Source organism: Biomphalaria glabrata, chromosome 9 (assembly GCF_947242115.1).
Source record: "Biomphalaria glabrata chromosome 9, xgBioGlab47.1, whole genome shotgun sequence".
Classification (NCBI taxonomy): Eukaryota; Metazoa; Mollusca; class Gastropoda; family Planorbidae; genus Biomphalaria; species Biomphalaria glabrata.
The window spans coordinates 33,511,769-33,534,300 of NC_074719.1; the positions used below are offsets into that span (position 1 = coordinate 33,511,769).

The 22,532-nt window shown below is 34.2% G+C and overlaps 1 protein-coding gene across 2 annotated transcripts in view; it reads right to left on the bottom strand.

Moving 5' to 3' along the window:
* LOC106067075 (uncharacterized) overlaps positions 1-14,193 on the bottom strand; it is a 26,766-nt gene extending 12,573 nt beyond the window's left edge. The window contains exons 1-5 of one of the 2 annotated variants that reach the window (XM_056042298.1): positions 13,858-14,193; positions 11,362-11,623; positions 8,534-8,836; positions 1,109-2,960; positions 441-570 (exon numbers count right to left, since the gene is read on the bottom strand). In XM_056042298.1, coding sequence (XP_055898273.1) covers positions 441-570; positions 1,109-2,960; positions 8,534-8,773 — 2,222 coding nt within the window. In that variant the 5' untranslated portion in view covers positions 8,774-8,836; positions 11,362-11,623; positions 13,858-14,193. Of the gene's footprint in view, positions 1-440; positions 571-1,108; positions 2,961-8,533; positions 8,880-11,361; positions 11,624-13,857 lie in introns of both variants that reach the window. The other variant, XM_056042297.1, reaches the window with a different exon arrangement.
* Positions 14,194-22,532: the final 8,339 nt, after the last annotated feature.

A 22,532-nucleotide genomic window follows, 5' to 3' on the forward strand; every position in this document is an offset into this window, starting at 1 on the left:
TGTCTAATATAACGGCTGTCTGTGATGTGTTGGTGAAGACTGGTGTGGCGAGGTGGGGAGTGGGCGGAGTTAGTTGGGGCATGTGAACATTGATGGCTGGGGTAACAATTGCATACTGGCGAAATGCTTTAGATCAGAAATATGTTTTATTGACATGTCTATGGTCTAGAGGTTGGTTAGCTTGGAACTGTGTTGCTGATAGGCAGGTTTGAGCCTCGGTTGGTGCAGTCCCTTATTTTTTTCATATAAGATTGTGCATCATTATAGTATAGACCCTTGTGATGCCTATATAAGTTTATATGTTTGAAAAAATGGTTTTAGATGTCTTCTACAATATTAATATATTTTTTATTTGCAGAAAAAAAAGGAATACCGTCTATAATTTACTATCAAAGTACACTATACATTACAGTCAATCTGTTATAAGTAAACTAGCTTACTAGCCATAACATAGTCTGTAAAATCCTAAGACATCTTGCCACAACTCATCAGTTGAAATACGCTGACCTTCCTGAGAAGTGCATGAGTAGTTTCCCTTGTTATCCAGAAATGCACTGATGTTTAACCAAACTGATTTGATAAAACAAACAATGAAAGTATTTAGAAAAATAAAAGTGTTTCATGAACTTTAAAAATCTTTTACGGTCTCATAAGAAGTTTAATTCCAACATGGCGAATGGGCTAAGTGAATAATTCCATGAGAACGACGTCGACAAGCTATTACTGAGAGAGAGAGAGAAAGAGAGAGAGAGAGAGAGAAAGAGAGAGAGAGAGAGTTATTAAATTATTCGATTGTCAAGAAGTATAGTTCTAAAAATAAATATTTGGTGCATAAGGCCGAATTAATTTCTAAAAAGACCCTTCTTCAGTTTAAACAGATTTAATAAAATGCATGTTTTTTTTTTTTTTTTGTTTTTTTTTAATTTCCACGTTAGATTTAACTATATCAAAGTTTAATATAAAAATATTAAAATTCGAATAACAGAACCAGTGGGAATGACATAACAGGTTATGCATTTATAGTCGCTTAAGTTCAAGGCATAACATTTATAAATTTTTTTTTTAATAATATAAAAAACGATAAAAGTTATTCTCTGAAGATACTTACAAATAAATTTTATCTGAGAACACACACAAACAATATTATTTTCAGCCAGAGCTAAATAAAAATCTGGAACATTTTCCGAGTGTTTCGTCAGAGCTGTCATCTCTTCATCTGTTAGATAACTGAGAGCGTTTCCAGACAAATCAAGAAGTTTTAAATTAGGAACCAAATCCATCGTGATTGGAAAAGAGGAAAATCTATTTTTAGCCAATATCACATGAGTAATGTGAGAGTTTCTGGAAAATAAATTTGGAGGAAGAAAATTGAGTTTATTGTCTGTAAGATCTAAATATCTCAGTTCTGGCATGTTCTGAATGATTCTGTAAATACTTATACGTTGGAAGAAATTTTCGTTCTTCATAGATTGTAAAATAAGGTATCTCAGAGAGGGGAAGTCGTCGAAAAAATATGGAGAAACAAAAACTGAGTTTTTGGATAGGTCAAAAAGTTGTAGATTGGTAAGTCCCGTCATTGTGCCCGTACCTCGAAGTATACCGTTACCAACAAAGTAAAAATGTGTTAAGTTGGCAGCCTCACCGTGACTCTGAATGAAGTGTACACTTTGGTTGCCGTAATTATTATCTCCCTGGAGCGTGTACATAATTTTAATTTTGCGCAAAGAGAGGGGCATTCTGACAGTCCAGGTCCCTGTGTCAACAGGATACGGAGGATTATCTGAGAATCTATCCAAATCTTGATCACGGATAGAATCAAACTGAGCAGACGCTTCATACGAAGTTACTGTAAAAGGCTCAAACACTGAAGCTCCTTTTGTGTTGAATGAGTAACTAGTTACGAAATCATTTTTATGCTTCATTTGAAACGCTTGAGAAATCGTAGCGTCTCTATTATTTCTGTAATTTATGTTTGTATTTAGAGTATCCCATTTGTTTCTGATATTTGTTGCACGGGACTCAGCCAAAGATTCTTTGTGATGATAATCAAAACGAGGAAGTAGCTTATCTTCTTTAACACTATCAAGCCATTCATCGCTATATGAAACTTCGTTTTCGGCACTGGGGGATGTAAGAATAAATTCTTCCAATTTTTCTAAGCGCGCCGCTTCTACTAGCGGAAACCTCCATCCCAGCCAGCCCATCATGTTTTTGGAGAAGTCAGCAGCCCTTAAGTTGTGTCTCCACTGTGGACTGGATACAACGCCAGGTTCTATGGCGAAAATATTGCTGTCTATCCAAGAGAAATAGGAAAGAGTTAACTGACTTAAATATCTAGCTGTTTTCTTTAATATAACTCCGTCTTGAAAAGTTAAGTTAGGAGTATAATACTCTCTTTTACAATGCGTGGCTTCTAGGTATAATGTATGCAACGACGAGTTGATAAAATGTTTTAATTTTCTGGCCATGTTTTCATTTCCGATTCTGCAGTTAATAATTCTGAGAACCTTTAATGAATCTAAATTCTGAAAAGCGTCATCACTGAAATGTTTCTGTACAGTATCCTGATCAATATCTTCTGGATCAAATTTAAATTTATCAAAACTAATTAAACTTAGAATAGTCAAGTTAGAGTGCCACAATCCTACAAAACTCTCGTCTGTTATGTTTGTTACGTTTGAGCAATGCAAAGTAAGGTTGTTCAGTTGGGTCAAATGTGAGAATTCCGTTCCTACATGTAATGTTTCAGAACCATCCAATGAGAGGGCAGAAAGGTTTTGCAAATAAAATAAAGCGTTTCTCAAGTTTTGAGAAATGTTCTGATTCTTTCCAATAAGAAGTTGTTTTAGATTTGAAAGATGTCTAAATGCTTGCGGGTTAAATGAAGGGACTTTATCACTGAGTCTATTATTTTCTAAGTTTAAACTTTGTAGCAAGCTGAGTCCTTGAAACGTATCGATCTGAAAATAAAACAAATCATAAGATACATAAAAGTTCAGACTGAATAAAAAGGAACAAAAAGTTATTGAAAATATAAGACATCCATAAGTAAAATATAAATATATATAAAAACAAAATATAATACATCTATAAGTAAAATATAAATATATATAAAAGTAAAATATAAAACATCTATAAGTAAAATATAAATATATATGAATGTAAAATATAAAACATCTATTAAACGTAAAATATAAAACATCAATATGTTAGGTACCCATTTTTTAATTTGTGATTTATGGGACTTAAGCTGTAAAGATCATTGAGGATGTCATGTAGCCAACAAAACTACCAAACGTCTTGGCTGTTAGGTCACTGAGGATGTCATGTAGCCAACAAAACTACCAAACGTCTTGGCTGTTAGGTCACTGAGGATGTCATGTAGCCAACAAAACTACCAAACGTCTTGGCTGTTAAGGTCACTGAGGATGTCATGTAGCCAACAAAACTACCAAACGTCTTGGCTGTTAAGGTCACTGAGGATGTCATGTAGCCAACAAAACTACCAAACGTCTTGGCTGTTAAGGTCACTGAGGATGTCATGTAGCCAACAAAACTACCAAACGTCTTTACTTTCCTCTAACAAATTAATGATAGCTTTTAGAATTCTTTGGTTTCAAGGATATTCTAAAAATAAAACCGCTGTCTTTACCGTGAATTGATCCCAGTTCATATGTTTAGAAGACAAGTGCTTTACTACTTAGCCACTTATATAACAAGTCTCGAAGAAAAATAAAATCTAAAAAAAAAAACAATGTTACGAAGAAAGTTTGTGTGGAAACACAAACTCAAAATTGGCCACCTATGTGGTCCACTCAGGCAGTTAAAAAGGCAGGTTTAATATTTTCAGCAAGAATATCAGAACTGCAATGACGGACAAACTAACCTATACCTGATCATTAATTAGTTTTTTCATAAATTGGGGAAGTTTTGACTTACAGATAATGACGCAACAAGAAAAAACAAGATTAGGTTGTGGGAAATATCAACCAATGTAAACAGACTACTCTGATAAGGAGCTTTCTATTAATGTATAGATTTAGCTTGTTATTATTAAACTTCTTGTTGACATTCAGTATCAGCGTCAACTAACTTATATTGCTGGCCGTTCGCCTGTGTTGTTAGATTTTGTTATTTGAGCGTTACCTCCGTTTGGTTTATATGCATTAGACACAGCGCGGAAGCGTCTAACAATATCTATCAATGTAGAGGAATGTGTTGCTCATGTACCAACAACACGACAAAGTGTCTATTGAATATATTATCAAAAGTGGTAACATGCAATATAATATAACAGTAAAATCTTTATTATCCATAAGGGAATTTGTCTTATCAATCCAATTCAAAATAATGCTAAAATAGCAACATGAAAACAGCATAGACTCTTCCTGTTTATGATAAAGGAAGTTTAACTATATCTAGGTCAGGAGCAAACTACAATATTGTGCAGTTCTTGCTTTTGCTTTTATATAGCCAAGTTGAAGCCAAGTATTGGATTGAGCAGTCCTCAAATCACGTAAAGAAAAAACAAAGTACCCCTTTCAGACCTTTCGATCTATGGGGCAGATGATGTAAAGTTCATCTGTTTCTGTGGCCCACGGTTAAAGAGGGTGTCATGTGGCCAGCAAAACCATCAACCGCCTTTACTTTTCCCCAACTAATGTCATGTACCGCTTAGAGCTTGGTGGACTCAGATGCGCACAAAAATCCTGAATGTTAAAATACCCGTCTTAAGCAGGATTCGAACCTGCAACCTTCGGTTTGGAAGAAAGAGCTTTACCACTCAGCCACAGCGCCTCAAATCACAAATAACGAAATAAAATCTTTTCTGAATAAACCCACGACTCAAACCAGCGGACTTCATACCAGCGTTATACACTCAACCACCATTGTACAAAAAAAAACAACAACACTTTTTTGTAAAGCTTTAATCAACTCACTCTTTCTGTCTGTCTTACCGTCTGTCTGTCTGGTAAAAAGTTTGAACACATTTTTTTCTCCCATTTCCGATTCTCGGATCAAGTTAAAACTTATAATTTATTAAACCTGACATGACATGGCTTAATTAAAAAACATTTTATTAATTAATTGTTGGGGAATAATTATTTTGTTTGATTTTGAAATAAGGCTAATACATGCTGCTTAATGAGAAATGTGGATATAGAGGATATAGTCCCCTGCTTACGTTTGGACACGTTTTTTTTTCTTCCATTTCCCTTTCTCGGATCATGTTGAAATTTTGTATAATTATTCAAAGTCGATAACAATACACGAATCAATCCAAAAATTAACCAATTAGTTAATCATTTAGTACTTAATATCAGGTGACCGAGCCTCGCTCGGATTAATAATTTGTTAAGGAAGGATATATACCCGAAGTCATTTTGAGAATATTTTTGTACCAGGTGGCCGAACCTCGCTCTGTTAAATAATTTCGGAAGGTTATATACCCGAAGTCATTTTGAGAATATTCTTGTAATTACAAAAATGAACGATCGGATAAAGACTACTAATCAAAATGGTTGTTTTAGTGTTCTGTTAGTTCTAATTGTAGGCCTAATTGAACATGTCGATTAAATTTAAAGTCTTTTAAGTCCTCCTACAGTCTAGACAAACTACAGCTCAAGTCCGTCTTAAAGTTTTGCAATCCATCTTTTGCGTAATTGTATTGTAGGCTTACTATTATTGGCTTGGAAGAAAGTCTTTGCAGTGTAACTTCTCTACGTTATAGGGTAAAACATGCACTTAGTGACAAAGTAAAATGGCTCATTTTTTCTTATTAGACTCAAATCATTGCATTAGTTTTCTAAAGAAACGTTTCCGTAGGGCACCTCTGTTACGCCGAATAATATGCTCGTTACCCATACGGCATACGTGCCCTGCCCAGCCTGACTGTCGGACTATAAGAAGTTCATACCGGCTTTTGCCATCCATCCATTCCAGTGGTGCTATGACCTGCTTTTACACATCCCTCCATTCAGATCTCTCCTGGGCTTTCCGTCAACACACCCTAACTCCAAGCTTTTTACCGAGGTTTATAGTTAAATCAAAAGAGGCTGCAGCGTACGCAAACTCGTTGACCGCTAGATGAATATCATGTTTAGTGTGAGCAAGTAAGCGTAGAGAAGCTGTGTTATGACCATTTCCTTTGTTTTGGTACAGGACAGTAGACACCGAAGCATGAACACATGGTAATAATTCACCAGCAAAATAATAATAAGGCTTGTCTTAGAGTCCGAAAATTAATGAGGATTGCAGCTGTGACCTACATATCTTGCCACAACCAGGGCAAGCATAACCATTGTCCGCGGTGCTCGATTAAGATTTTCTTTTAGCGTCTGCGTCTGTCCTCGCAGCAAATTTTCTTTTGGTCTCAAATGTGTATCCGCGGCCTCTGTATAGAGGGAATTCTTTAAGTCCGACAGTTACGCTGGACAGAGCAGTATCCTGTATGGGAGACGAATCTCAGACGAACGCATGCCAAAGGCAGTCTTTTTTGGTGAGCTAAAAAGTGGTCGACGTAACACCGAAACGCTTAAAACACCCGCTTATGGCGCAAACTTGACTTAGCTGACATAGAAGAGAGCACATGGTTGCATGCAACCTCAGAACGAGACAGCTGGAGGTCACCAGCAAAATAAACAACAAAGTAAAAGGTATCTACACCGCTCTACACAATTAAAGTGTAAACAACTTATTAAGCACTTAAAACACAATAACTAATCATATATCGGCACATTTAATTTCATTACTTTTCTTTCATAGTTCTATAATAAATCAATCTACATTAAGATGGTGCGCAAATGTTTCATTAGGTCTATTGATTCTTTAGAACTCGTTATTGTTTGCAAAGAAATATTTTAGTGTACTGCGGTAAGCCTAGTGACGTAAGCAGCGTTTTTCCCGTTTACGTCATGGAAAATTTTCATTCATAAAACATTCTAGCCAAAACTAATTTTTCGATAATGAGGCATTTTCAAACCGATATAACGGTCGACCTCGAGTTTTCCCGATGTGGCCAATGAGTTGAGAATTTTTTTCTCACTATTATGCACATACCATGAACTTTTAAAGAAAATCGTTAGAGCCGTTTTCGAAATAAAATTTATATATATATATAAATATAAATATATATACATACATACATACATACATACAAGAATTGCTCGCTTAAGAGTATAGGATATACATACATACATACATACATACAAGAATTGCTCGCTTAAGAGTATAGGATTAATTAATTTTGTTTTATATAGCAGAAAGGGAAATGAACCCCGTAATGTTCAGATAAATGGCAATATATATCGCTTCCCTCCCTTAGATAAACTTTTGTTTTTTTTAAGTATTCTTTTTTACATCGCTTCTTGTTTTTATACTAATTTCAAATATTCTCACTGTCAGTGGAGCGTGATATGTATTTACGTTCTATGGTGTGTGAACTGTTTTGTACAGGTGAGCCTAGCTCGCTTAGTGTATGTGTGTGTGTTTGTGTTACTGCGGTCTATATTGTCATTCTTGTTAATTGAGACCTGGAAAAGAGACATGTTTTATGTTTCCTTCCATTGCAGAAGTTACTACAACGCGAACCAAATATATTTCTTGCTTCCATTCTTTCTTGTGCTCAATCTTGGAACGCAACTTATTGCTGGATCGCTTTTTGATTTATTAAATTTTTTTTTTGTTGTGGCTCCGGAATACTTTGTTGTGGCACTGTTCAGATGACCTAGTGATGGAGCTAAACTTTGGGCTTCTATTGATTCTTGTGGATGTTGATGTAGGTGGATGTTGCTTTATCTAACCACGTTATGGTCAAAAAAGGGAATTGGGCCCGTATTGGCCGGACTAGTTTGTTAAATATGTTATGGAAGGAGAGAACAATGCTTTAAGTGTATTTCTATAAACCGATTTATTAATTGATTCAATGTGAATATATTTTTTTTACATATAGTGTCATATACTGGCAAAATTCATTGTTTATAATACATAATACTTAATGTTATATTGAATTTGTTACAGCTCCTCAATGATGAAGAATGAAGGTGTATACCAGTGGCCTGGGTAAACGAGCCAAAGCTTAGAAGAAACTTCTGACATCAACTATAGATTGCAAATGGGGCATTGCCTTTCTAATTAGCAGGAGGGAACATTTTCCTTAGTTCATTTTAGTCACGAATGTTGAATAAACTAGACATACAATAAATAAATTAGATCTATAATTTAAATCAGAAATATAGTAGGATTATACTTTACCTGAGAAAGAAACTAGATCAATACTTTATCTGAAATAAAAGGTAGATCTATTCTTTACCTGCTATAGAAGGTAGATCTATACTTTACTTGAGATAGAAGGTAGATCTATACTTTACCTGAGATAGAAGGTAGATCTATACTTTAACTGAGATAGAAGGTAGATCTATACCTTACCTGAGATAGAAGGTAGATCTATACCTGAGATAGAAGGTAGATCCATACATTAGATAGAAGGTAGATCTATACTTTATCTGAAAAAGTAGATAGAACTAAACTTTACCTCAATCCGATGAATGTTCGAAGACTGAATACTAAGTTGCAGGAGAGATGTCAGTGTTTGAAAAGAGCCATTGGTCAAGGTAGTCAGATTATTTCTGTCCAGTAACAACACTTGTGTAGTCACTGGCACACATCGAAGGTCCACAAATGTCCAGTTCAAGCTGGAACAGTTGACTATGATTGTCCTATGGGAATTGAACACTGAGCAGCAGTCTAAAGCAACACTTTGATTGCCTGACATCGTAGTCAAGTTGATCGAGATGCTTATAAAGTGTATTGCGATGTATGTTATCACCAAGGAAATCTTCCAAAAGAAACGGAGCATGATCTTAAGCAATTCTACACAGCTTAAGCGTGAGAAAAAAAAAAGTGTGCTTATAAATATATGTCTTTCTATACAATCATCTGTATATTTTTAAGAACAAACATCATTCATGAAAAATCCTATAAAAAAACCATTTTGAATATAGGAACTTCTTTTGACTTAATGCTGGAGTTTGGGTTTATATGTGTTGAACTTAAACTACGCCATAAAACAAATAAACAAGACGTTGCAATGAATGGTTTCCAGATCTGACCTAAATACTTTACTTTGTGTCTGGGCACACTATTAGAAAGCTATTGGTGAATTTATTTCCTCCTGGAGATCATTAATTTGTAAAGTATTTGTATCTGATAGCTGTACTGTAGTCCTTTTTTATATGCATGAATATGACCACTTTATACAAGTTTTATTATTTTATTTTAATTCCTGTACACATGTACTTCTGCACGTAAACGAAGCTAAAAACACGTGCCCCCCCCCCCTGAATGTTAATCAAGAGAGAAATTCGTTTCAGAAATATCTCTATGTATTACATTGGTAAACTCATCGAAGATTACAGTTTTACAATTCTTCCTGCAAACTCTTCATTGGTTAAAGAAGTTTTAAAAAAATGTATAGAAACTGGAACATGAAATCCTGACGGGTATTTTGAAAACGGCTCTAGTAATGTTAATAACATTCGACAGTTTATATATATCTTTAAAAAAATATTGGCAACACAGTGAAAACTCTGGTTTGACTGTTTTAATTGTTCAACATTTAATCATCTTAAAATTAAGTTGGCATAAGTCTGTAAGTCGTTTTAACGGGAATTCCCACAATCGTCTAAAAATTTTTTTTTTTGTATTCAGTAAAGATTTGAATAAATAAATAGACATTCATGACCAATTAGCGTGACGTTTGAATCTGTCCTAAGTAATCATCATTGGTTGGATCACTAGTAGAATATCTTGATTCAGTTGAGCCCTCTGACTTCTTGCAAAAATGAAGCATTATTTTTTATTTGTTTTTCTTAATAATTTGGTAAAAAAAAAATAATTACTGTTAAAGGGTGTTTGCTAATTAAGTGATTGGGACTAATATATAATCAAAATATTTGTTAGTGTATGTAAGAATTCAAAATGAATAATCGCAAAAAAAAAAACACTACAGTTTTGTTTTGTCAACTGGGAATATTGGCGTCAAGATGTATTTGTAGCGCCCGCCCATCCAGCTACATCAACATCCACAAGAATCAATAGAATCCCAAAGTTCAGCTCCATCACTAGGTCGTTTGAACATGGTTATAAACAAAAAGTGCCACAACAAAGTGTTCCAGAGACAAAAAAAAAACCCCAAAAAAACATCCATTATAGCGAGAAAAATATTTAATAAATCAAAAAGCGATCCAGCTATTCGTTTTGTGTTGACTTTCCGTCCGTCACGGTTAAATTTCAAAAACTAAAAAAATTTTTGGGAAATCCAATTTCACTATTTGCAGCTTTGAAAGTTTTATTGCATCTACTACATTTGTTTTTGAAAGCGCGAGAATGTTATATTTTTGTGACTACTCTTATGACGTATTTTTATTAGCGGCTCCCGAAAGGGGAAAAGACGCTATTAGTTTTGTGTGGCCTGTCTGTCCGTCTGTCCCGTTTAGATCTCAGAAACTAGAAAAGAAAATGAAAATTGGACATCATGATATTTTAGATCATTCAAAGTTTTGATGCAACGTCTATTTTTTCTTTTCCGAAAGTGAACCATCTAATGTTTAAAATTATATATGCAAGCAGAGTTTTTAAAAAAGTACACTACTTTTAAATGAAAAACTTCAGGAGAAGTAAGTCTTATTAAAAAGTTCACAAGCTTCTTCATTAATAAATCAAGCTTCATTCATAGATTGGCGCATTGGTACAAAAAATTGCATCGAAGATCACAATTGAAAAAGTATCAATGTATCGTTATAAAATAAATTTTCCATTTATTAACTAACTCATGGAATAGAAAACTGGTTCAAATGTTGTTTTCAAAAAAGGATTTTAATACGAACTTCGTTTCAATTGTAAGTTGTAAAAGAAAAAAAAAGAACTACTTTTATAGCGCAAAGTTTTCACACATCGTCATTAGGCTACACACTTGACAACAATCTAATTTACATTAAATAGAGGCCAGACATAGATCTAGATTTAGATTTAAGTGTATTAAACAATTTGAACAAAACTTACATTTATAATCCATTAAGAAAATAGTTTTTAGAAATAGATTTCTAGATCTAGTCTAGATACTAGTCTAGATTAGGCTATAGATTTAGTTCTGGATCTTTATCTAGAGTCAATTTAGTCAAAACCTAGTCTAGGATTGCTGCCTGGTCGCGCGGTTTGCGCGCTGGACTGTCGTTTGGATTTATCGATGGTCCCGGGTTCAAATCCTGCCCGTTCCCACCCCCCTTCGTCGTGCGAAATGTTTGGACTAGGTGATCACTTAAAGCTATTCTGCGTCTTCCAGAAAAGTTACAAGAGTCTTACCAAAGACGATGTGTTTCACTGTTTGCTTTTATGTGAAAAATAATGCCAAATTTCTTTAAACGATCAAAACATTGGTGAATTTGATGGGGGCCGTCTTGTTTGTCTGCTCAGTCTGAATTCGAACTCGAGATCTCCAGCATCCTTGATGAAACCCGACATGCTGGACACTAAGCTATATGTTGTGGGTTTGGCACAGAATACTACTAAAATGACGAAGGCAACTCGTAGGCCGATTGAGATCCGTTTATTATACACTGAAGACCTGCCAAAGGCAAACATAAAACATAATTACAAATGGGCACAAACTTAACATAATAGGTCTAAATGGTTAGAGCAAGTTGTACACACAACATCGAAGTCTTAATATTAGATCTTAAAAAACAACAAAATCTTTTACTGTAAACCAATCATCTCTTATACGAACACAAGTGAGATATGGAACATCAGAATCATTATAAAAATTAATGACAAAGTAGTTCTCTAAAAATTCAATCAATTATTAGTTCAACATAAAACAAACATTCATTGTTTAATGAGTTTTACACTTTCCTTTCCATACAAAAAATTATAACAATTATATAGAACAACTTGTTCTTAGAAACCAGTATCTACACAAAGACTGTAAAATACATTTACAAGATGGACAGTTAACATTTTTACGTGCGGACACAAGACGCCATCTAGGTGGCCGGTGTGGCCTGAACAAGTATCCACCTCATTATATATACAAATACTTATAAAGATGGAAGTTTCTTTCTGGTTTACTTAATTAATTTTAAAATTCTTAGCCAATGACCTAATTCTCTACACAAAGGCTTATCCTCCTTTATGTTAGTTACTGTCAATTTATAAAATACAATTTTTCGATTGATTTATTTGTTGTGGGTACAATTTACAATTTATAATTGCATAGTTTCAACAAGTTCCTTAAATAGGAAATGTAAAAGATTCCCCATGACAGACATAGTGAACTGATATAAGCCCTTGATTAATATCACAAATCGTACAAATTTATTAATGTTATATACTAAAAAATTAGAGTAATTAAATAATTAATTAAAATTACAATTCATTAAAAAAAAGACAATTCACCTAAAATAAGCATTTTGAGATAGTAGTTTTAATTTAATTTATAATTATTATTATGTTAGAAATGAACGAGTAGTCATTCTCTGGCGCTGCCAGGGTCGAGTTTCGCTAAAGAGAAACAAAATTCATCGTAGTCCCTTTAACAGTTTCCACTATTATTATATTTTATCTCCCCCTTGGATTAAATAGGAGTAAGGGGGGTTAAACATGAAAATCACATGTAGCAAAATTAAAGCAAATTATCTCCCACTAATTTTTAGCGCCCCCCCCCCCCCACCGAAAGGGGAAAAGACGCTATTTGTTTTGCGTGGAATATCTGTCCTTCCGTCCGTCCCGTTTAGATCTCGTAAACTAGAAAAGATAGTAAAAATCCGACATCACAATATTTTAGACCATTCAAAGTTCTGATGCAACGGCTACTTTTTTCTTTTCTGAAAGCAAAAGATGTAATTTTTTAAACCACTTATGCAAGCAGTTTTTTCCGTACACATACACCACTTTTACAACTATTCATTATTTTTAATATTGAAAATGTGACTAACTAGTGAATCCAAACGCACGTTTACACGTATAAGTTGGCCATGATTTAAAACAACAATTAATAACTAGTTTTTCATATTATCGCGTGAACTGCAGTAGCACATTATAGCCATTTAACACTTAACTATAGGAAAAATTTTTTTTTTACGGAAATATTTTTTTTCTTGAGGATTTGAATAAGAGATTGATCCTTTACAAAACAATTAGATCAATTAGACAATCACTATAACACATCAGTTAGGCCAGGTTCACGTCAACCTTCACTTTCACTTTCACATATCCTTTGGTCTGCTGGACCGCTGGGACACCACATAAAATCTATCAACCTTCTTTCTCCATTCTTCTCTGTCATTTGTCTTTGATATAATTTATTTTTGATTATTTTCCTTACAATATTGAAACCTACATTTATACCTGCCTGGGTGGGCTACTTCGGTAGCCGATTTTGAGTTTGTGTTTCCACATAAACTGTCTTTGTAACCTTGTTATTTTAGAGGGGTTAGTTGAGCCCTCGCATCCCGGTTACGCTCATATATGTAATCTGAATATTAAATGTACATGCGTTTCTTCCTCTCGAGTATGTCTGAGTCCGTGTCTTAGCTATCACCTATGAAGTAGAACGAACCTGTGTACAAAATGTCATGCGAATTCTTATGGAAGTTGATGAGATCTCTTGATACATACTTACACAAGCGAGTGTTAGTTTGCGCATATAATAATACATTAGTTGCAGCCTAGATGACAAAAATAATTTGAATTCAATGAATACCTATGGCGAGATGATTTTGTAGTTATAAAATGTAAAATAATCGTAAAGCACTACATTAGTAAATAAAGATATCTACATTTGGATAAATTATAACTTACACAAATGTAATCATATACGAATAAAAACTAGGATAAAAACATTAACTGGAATATAAAATGTAAATATTTTATTGGATTACTCAAGCACAATAACAGAAAGCTTCACAATGGGAATTCTACCTGGCCTTGACACTACAAGCATTGTAGCAGAACCAAGGATAGAGGAAGATTACTTGAAGTCATGTAAGCAATGATTCTAATTACATTACAGATGACATACAAGGGGTGTACTCTTCATTTGCAAGGAGTATTTTAATATTCTTGATTCGCTATAAGGTTATTACAGAGTAATTATACAGGGAATTATAGATTTTCACGACAAAAGAAAAAAACAATGTCAAGGATGCTAAATTTAACTTCTATGTTGTCAATATCATATTAGTCAATGAATTTTTATTCGTGAAATGCGTGAAGTCCATTTTAGCCAAAATTGATAGGCAAGATTGTTATTGAAGGTGTCCACATCTAGCGTTCATTAATTGATTTACACTTGTATATCAGCAAACGCAACAAATAGTAAATCATATGAATTAAATATTCGCAATAATACTTACATTTGTCAATTTGTATTTTAAAAAAAGATAATTTTTACATAGTGAGTGAAACTGTTGTCTTTTTTTTTTTAAATGCTATATCAAAACATTGGGCTGGCCGGATTAAGCCTTAAGCCAAAAGTAGTTTGTCCATAACTGATCTAGGCTATCAATAATAAATATGTGCAATTATAAATATTTTTATTAATTGTTAACGCAATTTCATGCTTTTAGCATTCTTAATACGCTATGACCCTATCTGTTGTCTGGACCAGTTGGGAAAGGTGTGGGGTAGATAGAAGGGGTATCTAAGTTAATGTTCCTGTGATCGATTTTTAAATGCATTAATAATCCAAATACGAGGGCTCAAGCCTCCACAGGCCATAGTACTAACCAATGTGCCAGATAAGTGCTTATGAAAATAGAAGGTTTTTTAGTTATCAAGTTTCAAGCTTTAGAGGACTAGATATTAGAAACAGTTTCATTATCTTTGTATCAATTTATTTCCACATAGGATATTGAAGACTCTAAAAATGTGTAATGCCTCTGTCTGTGTGAGGAAGGGCTCTTTTAAAACAGTAATATTAGAACCTCTAAGTTAAGTGTATGTGTGTAGTGCCTTTCAACTTCCTAGTGCTACCTTGCCCCATAACAAACCAAAGGAAACTTTTTGATTCGCCTATTAAGAGAGTAAGATCTAGTGCAAAATACACAGTGGAACTACTTTTAGAAATGAATGGTCACATCTAACAGGTTCTAGAGATTTGTGTTGCGCAACATTTAATTGTTTGATCTACTTCTATATTAGATTTACGTAAAAATATAAGCAAAGCTTATAGACTGGAAGCAACTTACAATATACTGTTATCGTATAATATCGGTACACTACCACTACTATGGTCACTAAGCTAGTAATTCTTTTCTCAGTGATATAAATCAACTGTTAAATTTCTAGGAAAATCATTAGATCCGTTTTTGAGATCAGCATCATGTTCCAGGTTATTTGGCTGTTTCCTGGAGGTTCCATAAAGTTCTGACTTGAATAGAGGTATTATTAAAAAAAGAGTGAAAATTTTTATTGTAAAAAAAAGAGCCGGAAAATTTGAAAGTGGGTGTGCTTGTGTGTGTGTGTGTGGGGGGGGGGCAGCATATTAAATATTTGTATTTTAAATTGAGAAGCTAACAAATAGTACAATATTGGTACCTAGGATTAACTTTGTTGTTCTGGAAAAGCGTATAAGTGATGGTTTTGGGGAGTATAAAGCAGGTCGTTCAAAATCAAGTCAAAAGTCTATGTCAGAGAAATTACTATTTCCAGAGTGAAGAAAAAAAACAAAAATTGGGGTTGAGGGAGAAAAGGAAGAGACAGAGAGAAAAGGAGAGAGAGAGAGAGAGAGAGAGAGAGAGAGAGAGAGAGAAAGAGAATATGGAAAAAGAAAAATAGCAAGCCGTTTCATTTCATTGTAACAGATATAACGATTCACGGGCTAAGAAGTATGTTAGGGGGATCCTCAAATTTGTGGCCCGATTATATGAAGTTTAAAAATAAAAGAGATGATTCTGCAAAAATAAACAATATAAAACCTACGAAAAAAATCAACAGATATTTATAGGTTAATCAAATTTTCAATATTTATTTATTGTTTGATTTTTTTATATTAACATGACGGACGGACAGACTGACAGACAAAATGCACAAAAAATGCTGCTTTAATCTAAATAATAATTTTAATATATATAAATGAGTTCTAAGTTCTTAAGAAATCTCTCTTGTTAATAAAAATATTTTTTGTTACTAGCCCATTGTGACGTAATGGATTTTTTTCTTTTAACGTCTTATGAATGATATCTTCAAATGTAATTCGAAAAGAACTCACTCGAACTAGGCCGTGTAACGTAGTGGATTTTTCACTTTGACGTCATAAAGAGATTAATTCTTCTTTAAATAAAATGCTAAAAGAACTCACTCGGTGCACCAATGTCTATGATCTCTCGATAACTGCCTCGTATTGATGAAGCCATTATTTAGTCTAACTAGGCCATGTGACGTAGGGGATTTTTTCCTTTGACGTCTCATAGAGTTAATTCTTTCAATGACATGCTAAAGGAGTTCACTCAATGCATGAATGTCTATAATCCCTCGATATTCTGCTCGTATTGATGAGACATTTTTAGTTTAACTAGGCCGTGTGACGTAATGATTTTTTTTCCTTTGACGTCATATGGAATGAATTCTTCAAATGAAATGCTAAAACAACTCGGAATAGTAAGTTTATTAAACCTCGTTATCATAACATAATAGCTAGATTTAGATCTAATCTAGATTTTTAAAACTAGATCTAGATTTATTTTTACAGTATATCTAGATATTTAAAAATAGATCTGAGTTTATATTCTAATTAAAATCTTTGTAAATTCAAGATCTAGAATTTCTAGGTCTAGTTTAGACTGACGAAGACTAAATCAAGATATAGAATTTCAATCTCTAGACTTTGATTTCAAAACGTCTAGATTAATATTGCAATGTTATAATATACTAGAACTAATCTAACTATGTTTAAATTTAATTAGTATATTGATCTAGGATTTTATTTTCATCAATCTATTCTAAATCACAACTTAATTATACCAAATTTATATTATAGATCTAGATCTAGTTGATAGAGATCTTAAGAGTGCTAAATCAGAAGTTAAGTTTATGTATTGCATAAGATAAGATAAGATGTAGATCTACATCCTCATTTAATTTCGTTTAATATTGGGTTTTACGCAAAACGTTCGTACGACAATGTAGCGCTAACAAAATGGTGTCTTTAAAATAGCGCCGACAATAAAAAAAAAAGCGACCGTATCTTATATCAAATATGTCTTTATTTAAAAATCATATTTATCTGGAGGCAGCAGAGGTTAAAATTCCGACTTTTCTTTCTCCCTCGGGCAGTAAGAACTCGTTGGCAACCAACCTTTTGTCCAAGACGTTAAGCTCCTAAACGTTTTCACCGACAGCAAATCGAGGGTGAAATATGTATGGGGGACGAGACAGAGGGTAGATTGGTCATGAGGCGGATTCCAGCTGTGGTTGATTTTGAAACCAATACGATGCCAATTTCACGTATTCTCATCGTATGACCTCAAAACCATCCATTCCAAGTTGTTTACCTTCTTTCTTTTCTTGTGGTGGTTGATTTTGAAACCAATTCGATGCCAATTTCACGTATTCTCATCGTATGACCTCAAAACCATCCATTTCAAGTTTTTTCTTCTTTCTTTCTTTTCTTGTGGTGGTTAATTTTGAAACCAATACAATACCAATGCCCTCTCATTCTCATCGTATGACCTCAAAGCCATCTATACGATGTTTTTTTTTTTTTGTTATTGGTTAGAAAGCCTAACCTAAAAGATTAGAAAAGAGAGTTTATGTTTTCTGTCAAGAACTTGATACCTGCTCTTTATGGCTAGAGAGATTCTTACTACTTATACTTTTACATCGGTCGCCGTGGGCGCGGAAGTTGTTTTTTTTTTCATTCTTTATTTTTAAATACCCGTGGTATAGCCCTTCTGCGAAATGTCAAAGGCCAATCGTACACTACCTACGTAAGGTACTATGTATTAAAGTAAAAATAAGGCCTGCAGCGTTAGAGGCGGACGAGCCCGTTAGCGTATGTGGTACGGTATATATAGACTCAGGTTCCTGCAAAAAAAAAACACTCGCCCAGAGCCCGCACTCAGCTAAGGCCGCCTCTGGATTTTATAGTTTTAGACTTTAAACAAAGAGACATCAACATTATGTGTTTCTTTTCATGCTCATTCCGAGGATGGATGAACAAAGATAGACTTGAATAATAAATAGCACTGCCTAGATTTAATCTTATTTTAAGAAGCACAGAAAACTGGAATATTGGGTTGTACGCCAAACGTTCGTACGACAATGTAGCGCTAACAAAATGGTGTCTTTAAAATAGCGCCGACAATAAAAAAAAAGCGACCGTATCTCATATCAAATATGTCTTTATTTAAAAATCATATTTATCTGGAGGCAGCAGAGGTTAAAATTCCAAGTTTTCTTTCTCCCTCGGGCAGTAAGAACTCGTTAGCTTTAGGTGGCAACCAACCTTTTGTCCAACACGTTAAGCTCCTAAACGTTTTCACCGACAGCATATCGAGGGTGAAATATGTATGGGGGAGCGAGACAGAGGGTAGATTGGTCATGAGGCCATAAAGTGAAAATGTGCAAAATCACAAACACTATCTGTATCACAAGAGATAAGAAATACAATAGATTCTAGAACAAACATTTTGGACAAATGCAAATCTAGGTATTGTGAAAGACTTAAGACTGATTTTTTAAATTTAAAATAAAATGCTGCACATATTTGAATGACTGGTTGTTAAGCGTCTCGATAATGACACTTAAGTCCTAGGTTCGATCCTTATACTAAACAATTTTTGTCAAGGACAAATGAAATATAGATGTTATATATGTCTTCTTGGAGGTTCAGCGAGTGCCGATTTAAATTATTCCAACAGCGGATTCCAGCTGTGGTTGATTTTGAAACCAATTCGATGCCGATTTCACGTATTCTCATCGTATGACCTCAAAACCATCCATTCCAAGTTTTTTTTTCTTTCTTTCTTTTCTTGCGTTGGTTAATTTTGAAACCAATACGATGCCAATTCCAATCATTCTCATCATATGACATCAAAACCATCCATTCCAAGTTTTTTCTTTCTTTCTTTCTTTTCTTGTGGTGGTTGATTTTAAAATAAATACGATGCCAATTCCACGTATTCTTATTGTATGACCTCAAAACCATCCATTCCAAGTTTTTTTTCTTTCTTTCTTTTCTTGTGGTGGTTAATTTTGAAACCAATACAATACCAATGCCCACTCATTCTCATCGTATGACCTCAAAGCCATCTATTCGATGTTTTTTTTTGTTATTGGTTAGAAAGCCTAACCTAAAAGATTAGAAAAGAGAGTTTATGTTTTCTGTCAAGAACTTGATACCTGCTCTTTATGGCTAGAGAGATTCTCACTACTTATACTTTTACATCGGGTCGCCTTGGGCGCGGAAGTTTTTTTTTTTTTTCATTCTTTATTTTTAAAAACCCGTGGTATAGCCCTTCTGCGAAAAGTGAAAGGACAACTGTAGCTTCTATAGCACACATTGTTCATATTTTACGGACCGCGCATTGGGAGAGATGATACAAAATATTATCATTAGTCCAAAGCGACAAGCCCTGAAAGTTCCGTGACTAAATCCTTCTATGACCGTCTAATCAACTATTTGGTTATTACTAGTATCCTGGTCTTCCTCTGTAATTATTAGTTACTTTCCAACGTGCGTAGCAGAAAATATTAATTTCTAGTTGGACGAGTCTTCATGCAATTATTTCTGAATTATTAGTTACGTTTATTAACCTTAAAAGGCAAAATCTGTCATGCAGAACAATCCCTATACAATATGTATATAGGGAAAGGCCAATCGTACACTACCTACGTAAGGTACTATGTATTAAAGTAAAAATAAGGCCTGCAGCGTTGGAGGCGGACGAGCCCGTTAGCGTATGTGGTACGGTATATATAGACTCAGGTTCCCGCAAAAAAAAAACACTCGCCCAGAGCCCGCACTCAGCTAAGGCCACCTCTGGATTTTATAGTTTTAGACTTTAAACAAAGAGACATCAACATTATGTGTTTCTTTTCATGCTCCATCCGAGGATGGATGAACAAAGATAGACTTGAATAATAAATAGCACTGCCTAGATTTAATCTTATTTTAAGAAGCACAGATAACTGGAATATTGGGTTGTACGCCAAACGTTCGTACGACAATGTAGCGCTAACAAAATGGTGTCTTTAAAATAGCGCCGACAATAAAAAAAAAGCGACCGTATCTCATATCAAATATGTCTTTATTTAAAAATCATATTTATCTGGAGGCAGCAGAGGTTAAAATTCCAAGTTTTCTTTCTCCCTCGGGCAGTAAGAACTCGTTAGCTTTAGGTGGCAACCAACCTTTTGTCCAACACGTTAAGCTCCTAAACGTTTTCACCGACAGCATATCGAGGGTGAAATATGTATGGGGGAGCGAGACAGAGGGTAGATTGGTCATGAGGCCATAATTTGAAAATGTGCAAAATCACAAACACTATCTGTATCACAAGAGATAAGAAATACAATAGATTCTAGAACAAACATTTTGGACAAATGCAAATCTAGGTATTGTGAAAGACTTAAGACTGATTTTTTAAATTTAAAATAAAATGCTGCACATATTTGAATGACTGGTTGTTAAGCGTCTCGATAATGACACTTAAGTCCTAGGTTCGATCCTTATACTAAACAATTTTGTCAAGGACAAATGAAATATAGATGTTATATATGTTTTCTTGGAGGTTCAGCGAGTGCCGATTTAAATTATTCCAACAGCGGATTCCAGCTGTGGTTGATTTTGAAACCAATATGATACCAATTTCACGTATTCTCATCGTATGACTTCAAAACCATCCATTCCAAGTTTTTTTTTCTTTCTTTCTTTTCTTGTGGTGGTTGATTTTGAAACCAATACGATGCCAATTCCACTCATTCTCATCATATGACATCAAAACCATCCATTCCAAGTTTTCTCTTTCTTTCTTTTCTTGTGGTGGTTGATTTTGAAACCAATTCGATGTCAATTCCACGTATTCTCATCATATGACATCAAAACCATCCATTCCAAGTTTTTTTTTCTTTCTTTCTTCCGGTTGTTGATTTTGAAACCAATACGATGTTAAAGCCCACTCATTTTCATCGTATGACCTTAGAACCATCCATTCGAAGTTTTTTTTTTGTTTCTTTTTTTGCCGTTGTTGATTTTGAAACCAATACGATGCCAATGTCCACCCATTTTCGTCGTATAACCTCAAAATCCTCCATTCAAGTTTTTAGTGGACCTGTAAGGGGAATAAGCCGCTATTAGGTTTGAGCAAAATGTCCGTCTGTCATTCTGTCACACTCAGATCTCGAAAACTAGAAGAGATATAAAAATATTTTTTCTCCATTTTATGCGACTTTAAAAGTTTAGGTGCAACGGCTACTTTTGGTTTTCTAAAAGCAAAACGTTTAATTTATAAAATTAATTATGCAAGTGATTTTTTCATAAGAAATACACCAAATCTAAAACAATAACGTAAATGTAAGGGAGGCAATGTTACAATATGCTAACAAGGACACAGGAGCCGTCGTGCATTTCCAGTATTACTAAGTTAAATATATTTATAAAATGTACTAGAAATGTTTACAACAAACATAAATAATACTTAATGGTGTTTTTTCCTGTCAACTAGCTGCTAAAGTTAAAAGAATACATTTATGTTTGTTTATAAAGGCTAACAATGCACTTTGTATGTAAATATCACGCATAATTTTTTAAATGGACTTTTTATGCTGCGACTTTCGTGTAGTAGCGTAAAGATGGGCCATGAAATGGTGCTAATCATATTGCCTAAACTTGTTTTAAAAATCAGATTTTATTTTATTTTTTTTGTTTAGTGCCCCCATCAGAAAAAACAAAGCTCTTCTCTGTGCGTTTTGTCTGATGGTCGGTCTGTCCGTCACTGTTAGATTTAAAAAAATAGCACTAATTAAAAATTTTTAAACAAGCACATTTTATTATTTTTTGTTTGTTTAGTGCCCTATCAGGATAAAAGAACTCACTCGGTGCACCAATGTCTATGATCCCTCGATAACTGGCTAGTATTGATGAAACCATATTTTAGTCTAACTAGGCCGTGTGACGTAGGGGATTTTTTTCCTTTGACGTCATATAGAGTTAATTCTTTAAATGAAATGCTATCGGAGTCCACTCGGTGCATGAATGTCTGTGATCCCTCAATATCCTGCTCGTATTGATGAGACATATTTTAGTCTAAGTAGGCCGTGGGACGTAATGGAATTTTTTCCCTTTGACGTCATATAAATAAATTCTTTAAATATAATGCTAAAAGAACTCACTTGGTGCATGAATGTCTATAATCCCTCGATATGCTGCTCGTATTGATGAGACATTTATTGTCTAACTAGGCCGTGTGACGTAATGATTTTTTTTTCCTTTGACGTCATATGGAATGAATTCTTTAAATGAAATGCTAAAACAA